General features: G+C 43.4%; 1 protein-coding gene across 2 annotated transcripts in view; it reads left to right on the forward strand.

Moving 5' to 3' along the window:
* FRMD3 (FERM domain containing 3) overlaps nt 1-21,225 on the forward strand; it is a 237,131-nt gene that overhangs the window by 165,573 nt on the left and 50,333 nt on the right. For both annotated transcript variants that reach the window (XM_070431443.1, XM_070431444.1), the window contains exons 7-10: nt 10,240-10,327; nt 12,686-12,774; nt 15,652-15,715; nt 17,301-17,389. In XM_070431443.1, coding sequence (XP_070287544.1) covers nt 10,240-10,327; nt 12,686-12,774; nt 15,652-15,715; nt 17,301-17,389 — 330 coding nt within the window. The remainder of the gene's footprint in view (nt 1-10,239; nt 10,328-12,685; nt 12,775-15,651; nt 15,716-17,300; nt 17,390-21,225) is intronic.

The raw sequence follows: 21,225 nt of genomic DNA on the forward strand, positions 1-21,225 counted from the left end.
AGAGTAGAATCCCTTGAGGGGGTTTCCTTTGCTGAGCTGCTCTCAGGGCCACAGATTCAGTGCCCTCTCCTCTTTTCCTTGTCTGCGATGCTCCGGGACAAGTGCTCAGCAGGGTAGTAATGGCAGGAGTAGCAGAATCACATATAGTATCCTCTGTGTTCGACACTCTTCTAAATAGTTGCACGTATCAACTCATTTAATCTTCACACCATCTAGGAGATAGGCGCCATGGTTATTCCCATTTTATAGATGAGGGAGTTTTACAGAGAGATTAAGTATCTGACTCAAGATCACACAGCTAGCAAGTGGCAGAGGCAAGATTTGAACCTAGGCTGCCTGGCTCCAGAGTCTGTGCTCGTAAGCTTTGTGTGATGCTTCCACTTAGCATAGGGTACCAGGGATGAAGTGTAGCAAGTGTAGGAATCATCGGCAATTTTGAATTCAGGTAACTCAGTTTTTCTAGCCTGTAACTAGAATTCAGGTCCATGCAAGTCACAGAAATATTTGTTACGATAATCATAGCAAGCTTGGGCTGTGCTATGACAAGTATTGATGAAGAGCTGCAAGAGTTGAGAGGCTTCTATCTTCTGGATCTCTGGTAATTATTAAAAAAACAAAACCTTAGTGTCACTGGTTTATGAATTCTGGAACAAACTATTGTCCCTGTGAGGGAATGCTGGAGCTCCCTACTTTATGCTGGCACTCCCCCTTCTGGTGAGTCTGAGAAGAGCATATATGTGGGCATTAAGGTGGCAGCATATTTCCCCTCAGAAAACATGACCTTCGTTCTTAGAGATAAAGATGATTAGATATAAAAAAAATCGTGCCAATTGAAGAAAGCAACATATCTTCTCTATTGGTAATTTAGAGTATTGTTTCCTAATGCAAAGCTTTGCTGAAAACATATGACCCTCTGACCACTTTTGACATTTTGAGGATAAGCGTGCTCAAGGTAAAAATAAAGTTCCAATATCCAGTTGACGGGTATGTGGGCCAGCAGTGTCTGGTGAGCACAGGGTCAGACCCTTTGGATAAAGGACTCACACAGTGTGTGGATTGGTAGGAGATGGAATTGAAAGGTCTGTTGTAATCAGAATTTGCAAGGCCTTCAGTGCTTGGAATATATGGTAATTACAAACATTTATTGGGCACTTACTGGGTGACCAAACCCTGTGCTAAGAGTCTTATTTGTATTACCCTACTCAAACTCTATGAGGTAGGTGCTCTTGCTGTTCCCAGTCCAAGGTGAAGAGAGCATACCGTGGAGTGTCTAAAGGACTTGCCTTGTTAGCGGTAGTCAGGACTTGAGCCTTGCTGTTATTTGAAACTAACACACACGTGCTGAGCAGGCGGAAAGCCACCAGGTGGTTTAACTAGTGGTTTGGCAGCCATGCTGGTTTTCCACAGCGATCACCATGGCACTGGCATCAGAGGGTGAGGCTGTGGGCAGGAGGACCAGTTAGTCATTCCTGCTGTCCAGGCAAGAGATGTCATGGACCTGAAAAAGAACAGGAGTAGAGAACATAGAAGGGTGTCTCAAGAGTCATTGCAGAAAGACTTAGTGACCCACTGGATTTCATGAGTGAATGACTGAATCAAGGTGCTGGATTGTTTTTTGTAACCAGGAAGCTGCAGATTGGCCCTTGTGCCAGCATCTGAATTTGTTGATAACCCTGAAAATGGTCATCGAGCACCTAGGGAGCAGAGGGGGTCACCAATCAACCATGGTTTACTAGATCTCAGAAGTAAATGCCACCACTTGATCAAAACTGCCGTTCTGTGTCACTACACATTTGTAACAGCCACATGTGAACCTTTGTAAAGAAGTGAAAGTTGTGTGTCCGAGGGATGAAATAACTAGAAACCATGTGGCATTGCAAGGAGAACTGCAGAGGGTGTTTTCCTATGCATTTTGCTAATAACCAAGTAGCCCTGCATTTCCTGCAGCATCGGTGCAGCAGAGTGATTTTAGGTTTGGATGGGGAGATAAGACTAGAATAAGCTGATGGTGCCGGGGGTGGGGGAGGGGGTGCTTTCTAGAATTGGTTGGAACCCTGCTGTAGAGACTCAGGTCACTCTGGGGGTTTAGCAAGCCCTTTTTAGGTCATAAAAATGTGGTTCTCATGTGGGAATTGGGTTGCTCTGTCAACCTGACAGTGTCAGGAAGGAGTTGCAAATGGAAGAGAGCATTACGAGCCTACATCGAGGTGTCACCATCTTATTCTCCAAGGTTGTCACAGCACCCATGACCCCCCACACAGCAAATGGGTAATGTGTGATCATTGATCTGTTGTTACGGAAACTTCCTAAGAGCATTCAGTTGGCCTTTGTTGGGGGTGGAGTGCTCCCCAAAAATAACCTCCTGTCTTCTACTTGATTTCTGAACCAGTTGAGTAAAGGAGATGGTAATAGAGACATTCAGACATGAGCAGAAATGATGATTTACAGTGAAATATTTTTGACCTGTGGGGTTTCACAACCTTCTGCAGCCTTTTTTACTTGATTAGACTTGGTCTCCTTCTGTGTTCTCTGAGGAAGGGGTAAGAGCTGTGAATCTTGGGAGAAAATTAATCAGGGAGTAAGGAGAACCCTCCCCCCTCCCCAGAAGGCTACCCACTGCTAGAAATTAGAACAAAGATGGCTTGAGAGGCACGAGTAAGAGGCTCCTGTAGGGGAAGAGAGTGTGAAAGAGTGACTCCTTGGAATTTTGAGGTGCTTGGAAATAGAAGATCAAGATTTTACTAAGAGTTTTCATGCACTGAGTGCTCAGACTCCTTTTATTTTTGAGTGAAAAGCGAAATGCACGGCCGGGTCAACTTTGCTTCATTAAATGTGCTGTATCCTTGACTGAACAGGAGGGTCAGAATGAGAAGTCATAGTTTTGCAAATATAATAACATAATTTATTGATCATCTCTGTGTCAGTCAAGAAAAGCTAGATATTGCTGGGGAAACAACCCCTAAAGCTCAAAAGGTTTAGAACAAAAAATACATTTATTTCTCTTGTGTGTTCACCAGATGTTAGCAGGAGTGTATGTGTGTGGGGATGGGGGTGGGCGGGGGAGACCCAAACTTGAATTTGCCAGTTGTTGAGCCAGAGGGAAGAGGGAAGGGGAAGCTGTTGCTTCAGCTTGGAAGTGATACATGTCCCTTCCACTTAACTACTATAGTCACATGGCCCTACCCAAGAGCAAGGAATTGCAATTATATGAGTTGTCCAGAAGGTGCAAACTGGAAACAGCTGGTAAATAGCTCTTCGTGGCCTTCACAATATCATTAACTAATAGTTTTTAAAAACAGACTTTATTTTTTAGAGCAGTTTTAGATTCATAGCAAAATTCAGTGGGAGGCACAGAGATTTCCCCTATACCCTCTGTGTAGCCTCCCCCAGTATCAACGTTCTCCCACCAGAATGGTACATGGGTCTCATGGGTGCTAAGATCTCAGATAATGATGAACCTACAGGGAAACATCATTATCACCCAGAGTCCATAGTTTACCTTAGGGTTCACTCCTGATGTTGTATATTCTATGGGTTTGGACAATAGTATAATTACATGCATCTACCAATATTGTATCATATAGAGTACTTTCACTGCCCTAAAAATCCTCTGTGTTTTGCTTATTCATCATTCTCCACCCTCACCAACCCCTGACAACCAGTGATATTTTTACTGTCTCCAGAGTTTTGCCTTTTTAAAAATGTTGTACAGTTGGGTCCATACAGATTGACTTCTTTCACGTAGGTAATATGCATTTAAGATTCCTACATGGCTTTTCATTGATAGCTCATTTTACTGCTGCGTAATATTCAATTGTCTGAATGTAGCACATTTTTTGTCCATTCACCATACTGAAGGACACCTTGTTTGCTCCTAGGTTTTTGGATTAGCTTCAGACATAGGTCCTTGGCAATTATAAACATCTATGTGCAGGCTTTTGTGTGGGCATATATATCCATCTCCTTTGGGCAAATACCATACCAAGGATAACAATTTCTAGATTATATAGTTAGAGCATATTTCGTTTTGTAAGAAACTACCAAACTGTCTTCTAAAGTGGCTGTACCATTTTGCATTCTCACCCGCAATGTATGAGAGTTTCTATTGCTCCACATCTTTGTCAGCATTTGGTGTTTTCGGTGTTCTGCATTTGGGCCATTCTAACAGGTATATAGCTAATAGAGTTTTATGTAGAAAGATTTTATAGAGGCAGCTTTGGGCCTCTTAATATACTATCCTGTGAGCTAGACAATGAGGGAGATGTGTGATTCACATTATTGAATAGATGTCAGTAAAATCCACTGAGGCTGAATAATTCTAGATCAGGGGTGGTTAATAAGGTTTTTTTGGGCTGTATGGCCTTTATTGCAGCTACTCAGTTCTGTTTTGTAGAGCAAAAAAAGACATAGACAATACATAAATAAGTGGGCTATGATTCAGTAAAACTTTACTGACAAAACAGATGGTGGGCCAGATTTGACCCATGGGTTCTAGTTTGCTGACTTCTGTTCCAAACACATGGCAGAGCAGGTCTAGTATTCACAAAGTTCAATTGGTGGTAAAGTGGTTTTGAGGAAGTATAATAGTCCCCATTGATCTGTGGTTTCACTTTCCATAGTTTCAGTTTCCCACGGTCAATCAAGGTAAAAAAATATTAAATGGAAAATTTCAGAGATAAACAATTCATAAGTTTTAAATTGCATGCTATTCTGAATAGTGCGATGAAATCCCATGCTGTACTGCTCTGCCCCCAGGGATGTGAATCATCCCTTTATCTAGGGTATCACCTAACATCATCACAAGAAGATAGGTGAGTGGAGTAAAATAAGCTATTGTGTGTGTGTGTGTGTGTGTGTGTGTGAGAGAGAGAGAGAGAGAGAGAGAGAGAGAGAGAGAGAGAGAAAGAGAGAGAGAGAGAGATATAGATAGATAAATAGATAGATAGAGATAAAGATAGATAGATAGATGGATAGGGGAGAAAGAAGAGAGAGAGCCCTAGCCAGTTTGACTCAATGGATAGAGCGTCAGCCTGCAGACTGAAGGGTCCCGGGTTTGATCCTGGTCAAGGGCACATGCTGCAGGAGGCAGCTGATCAATGATTCTCTCTCATTGTTGATATTTCTATCTTTCTCTCCTCCCTTCCTCTCTGAAATAAATAAAAACATTTAAAAAAAAGAAAGGGAGAGTGAGAGGGAAAGGGAAAGGAAGGAGATCAGATTCATATGTTCTATTACAGTATATTGTTATAATTGTTCTTTTTAATTATGTTGTGAATCTCTTACTGTGCGTAATTTATAAATTAAACTTTATTATAGGTATGTATGTATGTATGTGTGTATAAGAAAAAGAGTTCTATGTAAACGGTTTGGTACTGTCCATGGTTTCAGGCACCTACTGGGGTTTTTAGAACAAACCCCCCATAGATAAGGGGGGATTTCTCTATATTCCTTACCCTTAAAGAGCAGAAAATTCACCCAGTATCCACCACCACTGTGTTCTAATGCCGTAAGGTTTGTGCTGAAAGGAATAATGACACTGAGTGTGTTTTACACAGTCATTACCTCTTTTTATTTCACAAAACTCACATTTCCTGTAAATCATAGGCTGTGGCTTCCTGGCAAGGATTTATAGTTTCTAGAAATAAATGCCCTGCTATGATGAATACCTTCCACCTATGCTTCTGATGAATAGATCACAAGGGCCTCCTTAGGAAATGTTTTTGTGCAGTTTTGAGAAGAGTGTTTATTGTGTAAAAGGAAGAGGGGCAATATCAGATTATTTTATAACTCTAATCTTAAAATGTGCTTTCCCTCTGTCATCTCTCCACCACCCGCCTCCCCCTCCCTGTGTCTCATTCCAAAACCCCAGAATCTCTCTGGTAGGTTATCAAATCCATTTCCATTCTCTGTTGTTACTTGTTATAACACCCTGGTTAGGCATGCCAAGACAATGATTTGGCATCGGATACTCCTCCTATAAAAACTAAATCCCCGCATTATGTGGATTATACTCTGACCAGATGTATGCTTTTTGGGCCAAATAATAGCTTTTAAAAATGGAACCATTTTACGTAAGTTCCAGCATACTTGCAACTGGGTGATTTGGTAACACTAGGTCCTGACCCTTGCGTGGTACACTCAGCTAGAGCTAAGCAGCAGGGCCCTTTAAAAGAATAATTTGCTCTTTGAATCACCATCATCCTTATTTAGCCAATTCACTTTCTGTCTCCATTGGTATTGAGTTTGCAACACCTTCTCTTACCAATAAGGAAAGAGAGGTCTCAGGGATTAATTTATCCAAGGCTACACAATTCTGAAGCAGCAGACCTGGACCTAAGCCTGAGTTCTCCTGTCCAGCGCTCTGATATCTTTCTAAGTTGCTGCTCTCCAGCTAGTCTTGTCCTTGCCAAGCTCCAGTGCATCATCACTGTCTTTCTCATAGCGTGGCATTTGCCCCAATTTGTAGGGTTCTATCTAATTCTCTGCATAGAAATGGTCCCTAATGGTTCTCAAGGAGTTTGTAAGAGATAATGTTCCTCTCTTAGTAAAGAATCAGAGAGATGGGAGACTGGGGGCGCCTCACTTCCACTTAGGATGTAGAAAAGCATGAGGCATTGATCTCCCTCCAACACCAAGATAACATCAACAAACTACATAAACTACAAAAAATTGTATTTGTAAAACCTATCTGATTGCCGAGGATACAAAGAAATCCAGATGTACTGAAATCCAGACCATCCTTCTGAGGAGAGTGGAGATCTACAGTTGCTTCACTTTTGGAGGTGTGGTGGGAGGAAGAGGGATTGGCTGGGAGTGGGCTGACTTGACTGATGGGGGCCCCAAAGAAGCCAGTTACAGAGTGAGTTGCACTTTCTTACCACCATTTGGCCCCAGCCTTCACTGGGTGAAGAGGGGTCGTGTGCTGAAGTTGGACAGGACAGGAGAGCTGAATGAAATCCCTCTGAGACACTCCAGACCTTTGGCCAGGGCTGGGCAGCTCTTGCCAATGGTGGGAACAGGACCACAGGGAGGAAAAAAAGATCAAAGTGCGGAGAGCCAGGGGTGATACTAAAGAGCAAAGGAGATGCTCCACAGCTCAAAAAGATGACAGGGCATGAAACTTAGAGAGTTCTGCGGAGTCTCATGGGTGCTAAGATCCCAAGCCCTGCCACAGGGCAAGTCCTGAGATCACTCACACATTTGAAGTCAGTAGTGAGCAAAATCTAACTGAAGTTGCAGCAAAAGCCAACCTAACTCAAGCTGAGAATACTACTTTGCCATAGAAGACCACATATTGGTTTTCTACCAAAGAGTTGAATTCTGGAGCTCATAGACCCAGATGGATCAGGTGGAGTCAAATCCACCCCCTTCCCTGCCAAATGTGCCCCAAGCAGTGCAGGTCATTCCCAGCAAGATCCACACCTCATTCCACAACTAATGTCCACTAATAATTTGCATTCATTTTGGGGACACTGTATGGTTTTGTACTCAGTATAATGGAATGCTAAAGGCAGATCAATGAGAGAGAGAGTGGTCTTCTTTGGCAAAAAGTACTCAAGATGGGCAGAAGGGAGCTCTATAGTTAAATACATAATAACTTGACCTCACCTAGTTTATCATAGAAGCATATCTTCAGAGAATTGTTAGTTCTTAAAAAATAATTCAACTAATCACTGTTTTTGTTTCCAAATGTCTCATTAGAGACACTATTAACCTTAGAACACTTCCTGATGCAAGATTTAAAGGCTAAAAAATCATTATTTTCCATTACCCAACAGACTTTTTGCCAGAAACAAATGTCCATCGAGGGATTTGAGGGAATAAAACAAAGCATTTCTATTTCATTGATCTTAGCGTCTTCCTGAAAACCCGATCATTAAATGTGTTCTTCCTCAGTGAGTGCGGGGGACACAAGAGTTTCTAGTGCTATTGGGTGTCCACCTTCCCTCCTTCGGCTTTAAACCTCCTTCTCTGAACATTTGTAGTTGGCCTTTCTCTGTGTATGACTTTTTAGATTAAATCTTTTAAATGCTTAGCTCACGGAGATCTGCAGGCAAATCCAAAGCAAACAATAATGATTTGAGGACTTTTATTTTAAAGAGGGGCCTTTGTTTTGCAAATCTCAGTGTGCTTCCTGACATTTCCCCCAATGTCATATTTCTATCACTCATGGCAGGGCTGAGAACAAATGCTCTGTTATATCTGTTAATGGCTTAATCTTTACCAAATCTTGGAGGTAGGTTCTATTTCTATGTTGATCTTATGGAACCAAAGAGACATAACTTCAGTTCCTAGATTAGGTTCAGCGAACTTTTTTTGCACTAGGCCATTTAGCAAATATTTTAGGTTTTGCAGGACATATAGTGTCTGTTGCCACTACTCAGTTTTGCCATTGTAGCATGACAGCACCCTTAGACAGTATGCAAATGAATGGATGTGGCCATATTTCAATAAAACTTTATTGACACTGAAATTTGAATACCATATAATTCTTCATGGATCATGAGATACTATTCTTTATTTGTTTTAAACCACTGAAAAATGAAAGGCCATTCTAATTTTTAATCCTCGGAGGATATGTTTTCATTGATTTTTAGAGAAAGAGGAAGGCAGGGGAAGGGGGGGAGAGAGAGAGAGAGAAAGAGAGAGAGAGAGAGAGAGAGAGAGAGAGAGAGAGAGAGAGAGAGAGAGAAGAGGGAGAGAGATTGCCTCCCATACTCTGGTTGGGGGATTTAACCTGAAACCTAGGTATGTGTCTTGATAGGGAATCAAACCTTTTGATGTATGGGACAACTCTCCAACCAACTGACCCACCTGACCAGGGCATCAACCTATGAACCAGGAAGTCATGGTTCGATTCCTGGTCAGGCCACAAGCCTGGATTGGGGGTTTTATTCCCCAGTAGGGGGTGTGCAGGAGGCCTCCGATCAATGATTCTCTCTTATCATTGATGTTTCTATCTTGATCTTCCTCTCTCTTCTTTTCTGAAATCAATACAAAATATATTTTTAAAGAAGAATTCTTCCTTTATAAATAGTAGGTGAAAAAGATATATTGCTTGGTAATAGAAACAACTATATGTTGGTTGGATCAGTAGGGTTTAATGAAAGACAGCTCTGCACATACATTTATTATAATCCTGATCAATTCTGTTTAGTTCAGTGTACTTTTAGATTTCATAATATTTCATCCAGTAATTCTTGTACTTAAAAGCCAGGAGCTGCTTCTTTTAATAATTGCAAAATATAAGACAGTGTATGTAATATATATATAACTTAAAGAATAGTTGGAGAAATACCCATGACCCTAACTCTGCTTATGAATTGGAATGTTACCAAATGCTTTGAAGTCTTCTCTGTGTCCCTCCCAGGTCACTTCCCTCCCTTTTGCACTCTCTGCTGAACTGGGGGTTATTCATGCTCTCCTTTTGCTTTTATAAATGTTCTTTATATATCTCACTACGTTTTACCTTTTGAAAACAAAAATGAATCCCTGTTGTTTTCTGTAACTCACTCTTCTTGGTGGTTAGGATTATATATTCACCCTTGGGGAATAGTTCAGATGCTCTAAGATACACGTGGGACATTAATGTCAGCCAAAGAGTCTTTGAATGCTGCACAGTCCTGGTATGGAAGTCAGCCCCAGGAGGGCTTTTCACAGCATCTCTATTTGTAGCCCTCTTCTACCCTTGAGGCCAAGACCTTGTGTACCACCCTGGAAGACAGTGCTGGGACTAGTGACTGAGATTTCCTTTCAAAACTCAGAGCTTTCCAGTGGAAAGGTTGACGGTTCTTTCTTACTCAGATGGCTCTGTTTAGGCTTGTTGATGGGGTGACAGGATTGCCACTTTCTACCCTGAGCAAGAAGGAATGTCTCTTACCCCGGTAATCTTTTTAAGTAAGTTGGAAAGAACAGATGCTGCGTTTTATTTCATATTAAGATTGCATTTCCAAGGGCCTACTTATTGGTAACTTGATAACCTTGATTAAGTGTACAGTCACTGGTGTCCTCCGAGTACTTGCGAGTTTATTATGGAGCCATCAGCCAGGGAACAAGAGCTCAGATTCCTTGGCAGAGGGCTCCTCTCAGTGAGGAATGATGATCAGTCTTACTGATTATTATTTGTGCAGGGATTTCGCTCTTTACTTACTTTAGGATATCACATTTTATGAAATGAAGGGACTCCATGTTTCTGTTACTTTACATATTAACTCCCTAATTTTTTGTGTGTGATTTTAGAGGCCAGAGCCCGCCGGTTGCTGAATTTAACTTACTCCTGAAAGCTCACACTTTGGAAACCTATGGGGTGGATCCTCACCCATGCAAGGTAACTGCCCCTCACAGGTCGATATTTAAAGATTATGTTCCCCCAAAAGAGTTAATTGTTGTGTATGCCTGGGAGACCTTTCCGAGGATATTTCCACAGCTTAAGCCACAGCACCTAACTGGAAGGGTGGGGGCTGCAGTCACATGTTTTGGTAGTTGGTTCTCACCATTGGACTCTAACAAATTTTTTGCTAATTGCTATGTAGTAGCCACATATTCCTAAATTCACATACATGGATTCATTCACCCATCAAGTGGATGGTTTTACCCCTGAGAAGTCCTAACATTTAGGACTTACTATCCAGTCCCATTTGGGTACAGAAATGGGTCCTAACATTTATTTTTAAGGCCATTGCCAGCAAGAATGCAATCTTAAAAAATTAAGAAAGCGAAAGAAAAGATTTACAATTACACTTTGACATCAGTAGTATTTGTTTTTCTTTTTCCTTTACTCCTATTATTTGACAGTCTTTCTCTCAAGCATGAAACCCAGACCAAGTATATCAGAATTACCTGGGCCCACCCCAGAGCTACTGATGCAGAATCCCTGGGATGCAGCTGGTGAATCAGCCTTTTAAACAAGTTCCCAAGGTGATGCTCATGCACACATTTTCCAGAAATGTTTTATGAGAAGGCTTCTCCTTTCCATATGTTAAACCAAGTGTGTATTAACCAGGCACTAACCCAAGTCCTAAACTAAGCATTTATGTCTGCCAGGCTCTTAAAGATAATTTTTGAGTCTTACCAGAACATTTCTTGACTCAGATGGGAACAGATAGTTGTATTTGGTCAAGTGCCAGTCCTATAGCTCTAGGCTCAGGCTCCTCATGAAAGGCAGGCGAAGAGCTCCTAAACTCCTGCTGCCCGGTTCCATCAGGATCTCTTGGGGTGCAGACCAGGCTCTCCAGAGGAGAGCTGAGGCTGAGAGCCGGTGGTAGTTGTCCACACTGGCACATGCATCTTGTGGTCTCCCCACACAGTTATTTTAGGATATTTGCCAGATGCCCCTTCCTAGTCGTGATATAAATCAGATTATTCCATTTAGTGAATTAGGTTTTATCTGCAAACCTTAGCCTCTCTGTTTATTTATTACTTGGAGAGTGACTAGACTTGTTGTTGTTCCTTTGCCTTTATTTATCAATGCTTAGTTTTTCTGGTAGAGACTGGAAGCGAAGTAGGAAATATCTTTATATTAAAATTGCCGGAAATCCTGTGTAGGATTGAATCAACTCAATTAGATGCTCAGGGCTTTGGTTTCATAGCATCTTTGGTTTCAGGGCTAATGACAACCAAGAACAGTTTGTCCACATTACAGGGAAGATCTGAGAACTCAGGTGGCCCCAAAAGGCGTTTGGAAGTAGACACACAGTGGTTTAGGACTCATCTGTACTTTCCCAGGAGGTCCCTGCAGAGGCAGAGGGTCTGTTCCTTACAGGGAAAAGCTACATATTCCTGGAGCTCACCCAGATTTTAGAAGTAGTAGCCTTGGAAATCCCATCTCAGAAACTCAGTTTATTGTTACAATCATTAGAATTACCTGAAATGAATCCAGGGTGAGGATGAATAAGCATATCACTTATCATTTACTAGGGGCCCAGTACACGAATTCATGCACCTCAAAAGGAACTGTGGGCCACGAGGTTGCAGTGGGCACAGGGAGGGGCGGGTCTTGGCCCATCCTCTGCGCCCCTGCCCAGCCCCTCCTGCTGTGGCCCCTGGTCCCCTATCTTCTGGCAGCCCTACTCCTGCCACTGTTGTTCCCACCCACTGACCGCTGACAGTGTGGAACGATTGGGGCTGGCGCCAGCAGTGGATGCAAGTGGGGCCAGCGCTCTCAGTGGGTGTGAGTGGCAGCTACTGCCTCAATTGCCCCTCAAGAGCAGCGGGAAGTGGAGAAGCCCTCAGGGGTGATCAGGGCCAGCAGCTGCAGCCGTTCACATCCGCTGATGGCACCAAGCGATCGGGGTCAGCACCAGCAGAGGATGCGAGCCGGCTTGGTGCCAGCAGCAGGTGCGAGCACCAGGTGGGACCACGGTGTGTGGGAGCAAAGAATTTTCAGTAACCACCAGAGGCTCCCCAATGATAGGGACAGGCGCCCCGCCTTGGTCTGGCGCCCTCACTCACCTGCTCCACCATGCCACCTCGGCCAATGACTGCCATATTCCACGCTTTGCCGCCTGCTGCCAATACCCGCCATGTTCCACGCGTGCCCCCTGGTGGTCAGCTCACGTCATAGTGACCAGTTGTTTGGCTGTTCGGTTGTTTGGTTGTTCTGCCGTTTGGTCTATTTGCATATTAGGGTTTTAATATATATAGATTTTATATTCCTCAACCCAAATATGTTTTTTTTTTTTTTCAGGATTCAACAGGCACAACAACATTTTTGGGATTCACTGCTGCAGGCTTTGTGGTATTTCAGGGAAATAAGAGAACCCATTTGATAAAATGGTGAGTGCTTCTTTGGAAAACTGGCTTATCATTTTTCTTAATCTTGTTTTTATTCACCACCTTTGACTTTTTTTTTAAATGTCAGATAGAGTACCTGGTAGTCATTTATTTTCCTTGGAACCTCATTAAAAAGGGATTTGTTGTCTATAAATGAAACCCAATCTAGGTTTCCCTGTCTTAGGAGGGAATCAGATTTGTCCAGCTGAGGTGTCCACTCAGAGGACCTGGGATGTATCTGAGTTCAGAGGTTCTATCTCCAGAGAGAGGGTGTCTATTGTTTCTGCACCAGGAGCTTCTTTACTGACCAGAGCTGTGACCAGGGGGTAGGTCAGGGTGGGTAAATGCTCAAGTTCCTTTGAGCAACTCGGGATCCAGCCCCTCCCATTCACTTCTCTCTGTTCTGTTGAATCCTGCTGCAGACTTTCTTTTTTTTTATATTTTATTGATTTTTTTACAGAGAGGAAGGGAGAGGGATAGAGAGTTAGAAACATCGATGAGAGAGAAACATCGATCAGCTGCCTCCTGCACACCTCCTACTGGGTATGTGCCCGCAACCAAGGTACATGCCCTTAACCGGAATCGAACCTGGGACCCTTCAGTCCACAGGCTGAAGCTCTATCCACTGAGCCAAACCAGTTAGGGCAACTTACTTTCTGTTATCCAGTGTATCAGTAAAGATGCTTTTGGTCAGAGCAACAGTAATGGCGGCTCTCAATGGCTTACAAATAGGAGGACTGATTAGCTCACATAGTAAGTTGCAGAAATCGGACAGTTCCTTGATCCTTTAACTTAACTGCCCAACAACACTATTTAGGTCTTTCCATTTTCTTCTTTGCCATTACAGGGTGGTAGCTTTTGTCTCCAGGCTCATAAAATGGCATGGTCATGTGTGCAACTGTGGCCTTTACATCTTCACACAGCAGCACCCAAGCCTGGAGGAGAGCAGCCTTCCACGTGTCTGCTATTAAAACAGGGATAACCTTTTCCCAAGTCCTGTAGGAGACTTTCTGTGTATCCAATTGGGCAGGATTGGGTCGCATGTGCCTACTTAAACCAATCCTTCCCAGAAGAATGGGAACTCCTGACTGGGTGGTCAAATCAAGATTCACCCCCTTGGGACTGGGAAGAGCAGGATCTGCATGGACACGTGACCTTGAGGAAGAATAAAGCCTAGGTTATGTCAATAAAGAAGTGGAAGGATGGAGCGGGGTGGGTGACCCGCAGCACCCACTCTGTCTATTCAAAGAGCAAAATGGTTTTGGTGAAGAGTGGAGAAGGCTGAACATTATATGTGTGATGGAATATTGGAAAGGTTTAGTCTTGTTAATACCTTTAGCTCAATTCAGTTCCCTCTCTGATGGTCCCTGACAGGTGTGTCACCCTTGCTGTGTCTCTCTGGGTGGCAGGCTCACTCCTTTGGCTTGAGCACTTGAATCTGAAGTTCTTCTTGATGGGCCAGTAGGCATCTATTCTCAGTCCTGGGTTGGAAATGCTCTCTTGCACTTGCCTGAACCTCAGTTCATGGTTCTATGGCTTCAGGATTTCCTTCGGCACCTCGTTATAAAGTAGCCCTCCCCACCTTCTCCTCTTGACACCCCCTTTCTTTCAAACCCTCTCTCCTAGATTAGCACTAGTCAGCTAATGCCCACTCCTCTCCTTCCACCTTCTGCTCTTTGTCATGATCAGCCCTCTCTAAAATGCCTAATTTCTCTAATTATCTTCCTTGCCCCATCTGTAATAGTCTTTTACTCAATTCATACTTTCAACAATGTTCCAGAATAAGTTCCCTGCTGACTTTGGGGAGCACGGGTAATCTGGGAACTTCTTCCATCCCACCCTAGGATGTTAGATTTGCAGGTTTTGAATTGCTTGAGCTCTGGAGTTAGAACTGGACACATCTCAAGTGCAGATTTATTGCAAGTCTCTCCCTTGTTTGGACCTCAGTTTTTCCTCTGCATGGAAGAGTTGAGAAGGACAATCATTTGTTTCTGGGTTCTACCTCCTGGTGGGTACTGGTGCCAACCTCATTCTTCCCAGCCTCTGCTAGGCACATGTATTTCTAACAGCTATGTATTACTGAAACAAATTTTCTTTTCTTACTCTTTGTGTGTTTTTTAAACATCCATTTTGTCACCCTTGAAAATCCTCTACCTAAATTAAAACATCTTAATGTGCCCTCACTGTTCTCCCCCTCCCACCCTCCCGAGGAAAAGCAGGGGGGCCTGTATCACTATCTGAGGAATGAGATCAAAGGAGTAAAAATAGAGTCCTCTCTTCACACATATTTTCTCACCAAGAAGGTGACCTGGGGTCTACATTTCAGGCAGATTTTAATCAAGCAGCTCTTTCAGATGCCCATTCATCAAACTGTCCTCCCAATTCTGAGCGTTTCAATATATGATGAAATACACTTCTATAAACAGGGAGAACAGGAATGAGAATTTCAGTGTGGTGTGTGTGCTTCTTTGAGATGGATGAGGGAACAGATATTGTGAAACCATGTTATTTTATTAACTGAATCTGAAATAACCACATTCTTCCCACCTCACACAGTGGGCTGGCCCCTTCATGTTGCTAGGGTCGTTCATGTTTATGGGACCTCGAGAGCTCCTTGGAAGTAAGGTGCAGCTCACCTGTAAAAAATGGAATAACTAGTTCTGAGCTGCCTGGGGATATTCTCTTGGGAAGAACATTGCTGTATAATTCTCTTGAGGCTTTTCCCTGCTCATTGGGCCTTCACCGATGGTCAGATAATGTCTTGTTTCAGTGCAGTCTACTTGGCATTTGTGAGCCAGCTGCATTCCCGTGGGAATCCAGGTACCCGAGACAGTTGCCACTTTATTTTCTTTCTCACCCAAAGAGATTTTCTTTTCTTAGGCCAGATGTCTGCAAATTGAAGTTTGAAGGGAAGACATTTTATGTGATTGGCACCCAGAAGGAGGTCAGATACTGCTTTTCTAACTCTGTTATTGTGTGAGTGTGAGTGTGCATGTGCATGCCCATGAGAGAGATTCATGCATAAGATGTGCCTTTGGCATTATAGCCTCCAAAGATCATGACTTTAAAGTTTGTGGTTATAATGGAAGCCATATGCTTAGAATATTTGAGAGGTAAACAAATAAACACTGGGTTTGAACATCTATATATATAAAAGACTAATATGCTAAGTGTCCAACAGTCCGAGTAATGATGTCATGTAGCAACACCCAGCTTTTCTCCCTAGCGACTAGCCTCCTTGCAGTTTCTTCAGCCCAGGAACATGACTTGCTTTTTAGCTAGGTGGAAACACTTTACACTGTAACCAAATGTCTGTGAAGCATTTTCCCATGCCTCATCTCATTTGATCCTCACAGAAATCCTGCAGTAGGTAGATAGGAGACTCAGTGGAATCCTATTTTCTTTTCATTAGCTGGAAAATGGAGATTTAGAAAGCTTAGAAACTTGACCCAACTGAAAAGAAGAAAGAAATGGTGGACCTTGAAAATGACTTTACGTTTTCTCACTGTGCAGAATATAGTCAAACACGGATGCAGTTAAATATTTTACCCTTTTTTCTCCCTGCGTGATCTACAATAATAATCTGCTTTGTGGTGATATTTATTGCTGTGTTGCTGACAATTACCTGAAAGGGAAGTTGAGGTGCTTCACTGGGTGGAAAAAGTTTAGCTAAATCAGAAAGCAGGTCTAATTAAGCAAGTTTATTCTATATCTATAAAAGGCTAAGCTGACTCACGCATGTGTGATACATATAAAGCTCTTGGCGCCAATCGCATGCATGTGTTTTGATCTGTCATTGTCGATTGTGAATTTGGTTGACATTTCTATTATAGAGAAAGGGCGAATAGAGATATTAAAGTATGTCTTTTAATAGATTTCCTTTCAATGTGCACAAATTCGTGCACTGGGCCTCTAGTTTAAGAATAAAGTCAGTAAACAATGCTGCGTGAGTACCCCTGTTTAAAAAATAGACTGAGATAGACTTGAGATTTAGCAACTGGATTTCCCCCTACCTCTGTAATTTGCCAAAATACAGATTCATGAGACAACTGAAGAATACTTACGAAGCTTGTAACAACCAGTGATGGCTAGAGTTTTATAAACAAAGTCTATAAGATCCAAGAATCTTAAAATAAAGGAGTCACCAGACATAGGTTGTGTTTACCAGGGAGCACATTTGGGAGGAGGCCAATACTGAAATTTTGAGCCTCAGAGCTAGATCTGGAGGTCTGCAGAATCTCCTGACCTTAGTTTTCAGTTCAAGCACTAGTTGTTCAAGGTGGGTAAACACATTTTTTAACTAATCCAAGTCGGATTGAGAGATGATAAATGCCTGGAGACCTGAAGATTATGAGGCTGCTTTTTATCAGAAACAGGGCCTAGTCAGATTAGTGATGTCTGCAAAAGGGATAATACCATTTCAACAACACTTTTAAGAACATAGTGATACGCAAGCTACTTGAAAGAAAAAGATAAAAAACATAAACTGTGTTTAACATGCCCTTTTTTGTTTTGTTATTTTTTATTAGAAAAAAGCCATGTTGGCATTCCATACCTCAACACCAGCTGCCTGCAAACATCTCTGGAAGTGTGGGGTGGAGAACCAGGCCTTTTATAAGTAAGTAGCTTTTATTCATTTAATCATAGACTTTAAAACACCCATGGAACCCTTAATGTTTTGCAAATAGTTTCATGTTCATTTCTTTTAGTATAGTCCTTTTTATTATATTCAAGTGAATAATGAATTTGGTGCATTGTTCAGAGTGTCTCCTATCACTGTTGGCCCGAGCAAGTCCTGAGCTCCAGGTTGGGTGTTTCCGATAGAATTGCTGTGGGTTGCTTGTTGTTTTGTCATTTCTATTTCCATTCAACATGTCACAGGACCTATTTTTGGTTGGCTTTCTTGCTCAGAAACAGACCTTGAGAAGAGTTTAGTGCAAGTGGTTTTTCTGGGATACGGTCACTAAACATATCAATTAGGGAGTGGGCAAGGGAGGTAGGAAAGCAAGCCATGTAGATGGGCGCTATTGAGCAGGTCACTCAGCGGGCAGCTGGGCTCCGCTCTGCAGGGGAGCTCTGGCAGACTGCAGAACAAGCCTCAAATTTCACCCACTGACCAGCAAAGAGGCTGGGCTGTTTATCTACCAATTCCCCATTCATTTTGGTTAAGGGCCACTTTAGAGGGTGGAGTTATACTCTCTGGCACTTCTGGCTTACTCTCAGCTTGGACTGAATGTACTCACACAACTGGAAAAAGAAATCTTTGGCAGAGAGTCTCACGTGTTCATAGTTAGAAGCCTTGAGTATATAGAGATGGGAGCCAAAGGTTCATGGGTGGAATGCCATCAGAGTCTGGGATCACAGAAAGGCAGTGCTGGCTGGACAGGACTTCAGAAACCATGCATAAAGCTGTCAGGTTTCCAAAGAGGTTCAAATTTAGGATCTTTCCACTGAGTTCCAGCTTCTCCTCTTTGAGACAGACTTACTGATTGGAAGAGCAGTGGTTATCGATATAGTCAAGAACCTAGTCCGGCCTGCCAAGGTATCAGCACCACCGACTCCTGGAGCCCACCCAGGTGGTTTTTCTCAGCCTCTCTCCCTGCCCCCACCACTGAGATTCTGTCTTCCTCATTAGACTCATTTCCCTGAAAAATGCTGAGTCTCTGAACCTTCTGGGCTTCGGCTAATGAAGATCTTTAAGAGAATGATAGCTTGGATAATAATTTACAAACCCTTTTTAGCCACAGAACTCTGTAGGCAAAGTCCTGTACGTAAAAGAGATAAAAATAGAGAAGCTGTGGTTGTTGGTGGGGACCAGAATTGAGATTGGGGACAGGAAAATTAATGAATCAAGTTGATAAGGTATGGATCTTGTGCCAGGAGATTTGTAGTTCAAGATGCAGACTAAAAAGGAAATGCAAATAAAATGCTTCAGGGCAGTCCAGGAGAGGTGAGTCTCACTGTGGGGGGAGCTAGGAATTGGAAGGAAGGGTCTTTACGTTGGAGGGAGGACATTCTGAGTAAGGGAGCATGGTGGGAAGGGAAAGACATACATGGAGAAGATGAGCAGTTACACAAGGCTGGAGCAGAGGGTAGAATGAAATAGAAAGGGAGGTGATGAAAGGCCAGGAGATCTTGGAGCCAGACACAGAGGGCTTGGCCATCATGAACGAGATGCCAGAGGAATGCTAGGTGGGGTTGATTGCTACTGACCCACAGACGAGTGTAAGGGAGGGGAGGGAGTAGCAAAGAACCCCCAACAGACAGGCTTTTAGAGCCAAGTCAGAAAGTCCTACTTGGAAGTAGCATGGCCTTGAAGATCCTTTGGTGCAATCATGGGATCTCTATCAAGGAATAACTCAAGGCATTAATTGGTTGTTTTGCACACATGCTGTTTTATCCTGTGTGAGGGATTCAGTTGGTAGATGGAGTCAAAAGCAAAACCAGAACTGAACTGAGAAGAGGGAGAGAAGGAGAGGAGAGAAGAAACTCCAATCTGGGGGATCTGTTTTGCATATGTTGGGGTACAATCATTAGCTGGTATCAAGCAGTGAGGTCTGTCTTATAATTCTGTCATTGAATGGACCAACTAGGCATGTCAGAGAAGTCACTTCCAGTTGTCTGTGAATGCCTCAGGTGGCCAGGAGTGTAGCTGAGCACGGTGGCACTGTGCAGAGTTGACCAAGTCTTTGCATCAGCACCTTTGCTGGTGTTAGGCCAGGCTGCCCCTCTCAATTACTAGGACTCCTAATCCCAGAGATTTCCCAGAAGCTTTTGTTCCTCCATCATCCCTTAACCATCCCTGTATGCTTAGGAAGAGGGAAAGATGTTGCTTATTCTGAGCCAGCTGTGTGACCTCGCTGGCCCAGCCTTCTCATCTGTAGACTGGAGGGGCAGGACTCAGGCATGCTTTGCTTCTCTCACTGTAGCCTGGTGTTAATGAGTGTGGGCTTCTTGGATTTAAATCTTGTCTCTGTCACTTCCTAGCTGTGTGGTCTGGAGCAAAGCACTTGAACTCTTTGAGCCTCATCTTTATTTTTCATCTGTGAAATGTGATCGGTAATACCTGCCTTGCAGTGTTTGGTTCTGCCAGGCACATGAACCATCGATAAATGATAGCAGCTGCTGTGACTGCCACTACTACCCCCTCCACTAGCAATGGAAGTTTCTGGAGTTCCAGTTGGTTGCAGAGCCCAGTCTGTTTGATTCTGGAGGGCTCTGATTCTGTTAACCTCAGGGAGGGCACCTGCTTCCTCCACAGCACCATCCCCTTCCCGGGCAGAAGTCCCGGCCCTGCTTCCAGCCTGCCCACTGGCACTGTGTTTAACGCTTTCGGCTGGCAGAGCAAGGCCCCGATCTTGTTTCCTGGATTGGGGTGTTTGTCCCTCCTTTCCACTTCACCTGCCATGGGAAGAGGGAGGCCCGGAGGCCAAGAATTCCCAAGTGTGCTTTCACCTCATGAATGCACTGCTCGTTGTCAGCTGGCCAGGGGCCACCGATGAGGTTTGAAAGCCCTGGCTCTGAGCTCTGCTGCTGGGAACAGAGCCCAGAAGCAGAAACTCTGACTTTCCCTCCTGCTTCAAAGCACACGGGATCCCTGACACAGACTTAGTCACATTTCAGAGCTTCCTTTATGTAAGTTTTCTAGGTGCTCCACCCCCAGAGCACCAGAGCTCACCATGGCTGGGAGCTGGTTCCCTGAAGGCACATGGGCCATACGGGGTTCAGCGGCTCACTCACTGGTGTTTCCATTCAGAACATCATCTGCTTTGTGCCGTGCACTGTGCTGGCATGGAAGGGAAACAGGAAGTGATTGCCAATGGCTATGGGACAGTTCTTTTTGGGGTGATGAATGTGTTTCTTGATGAGTGGTTAGCTTTGTGAATTATACTGAACACCACTGAAGTGTACAATCTAAAAGGGTAAACCTTATGGTATGTGAATTATATCCCAATAAAGCTGTTATTTTGAAAAATTCAGAAATGGGTGAGGGGGTGTAGATATTGGCAGTGATAAAAATTTCCCCCATGGTACAAACTTGCAATCTAGGGTTAAGGGCTCTAATGGAGTGATTCTCAAAGTAGGGTCCCTGCACCAGCTCCGGGTCCCTGTAACGTGTTAGAAATGCATTTCTGGGCTCACTTAGGCTTATTGAATCATAAACTTGTGTTTTCTGAAGCCTGCCAGGTGGTTCTGATGCCCCTTGAGGTCTGAGAATCTGCATGGCTAAAGCCTTATTTAAAAAATACAGGGAGACTTGGTTTTGCAGCCTGGTTGCTCCTGCTTCTGTCATGTGACCATAGTTAAGTGACAACCCGTCTGTGCCTCCATTTCCTCATGTAAAAATGTGGATTGCTTCCTCCTGGGAGAGAGCTGTGGGCATACAATGAATTAGTATGTGTAAGGTGCTTTGGATGGGGCAAAGCCCTTCGTAGGTGCTCAATAATAACATGT

This window comes from Myotis yumanensis, unplaced genomic scaffold, assembly GCF_028538775.1.
Source record: "Myotis yumanensis isolate MYYU_CA2020_CCGP unplaced genomic scaffold, mMyoYum1.0.hap1 SCAF_12, whole genome shotgun sequence".
NCBI lineage: Eukaryota > Metazoa > Chordata > Mammalia > Chiroptera > Vespertilionidae > Myotis > Myotis yumanensis.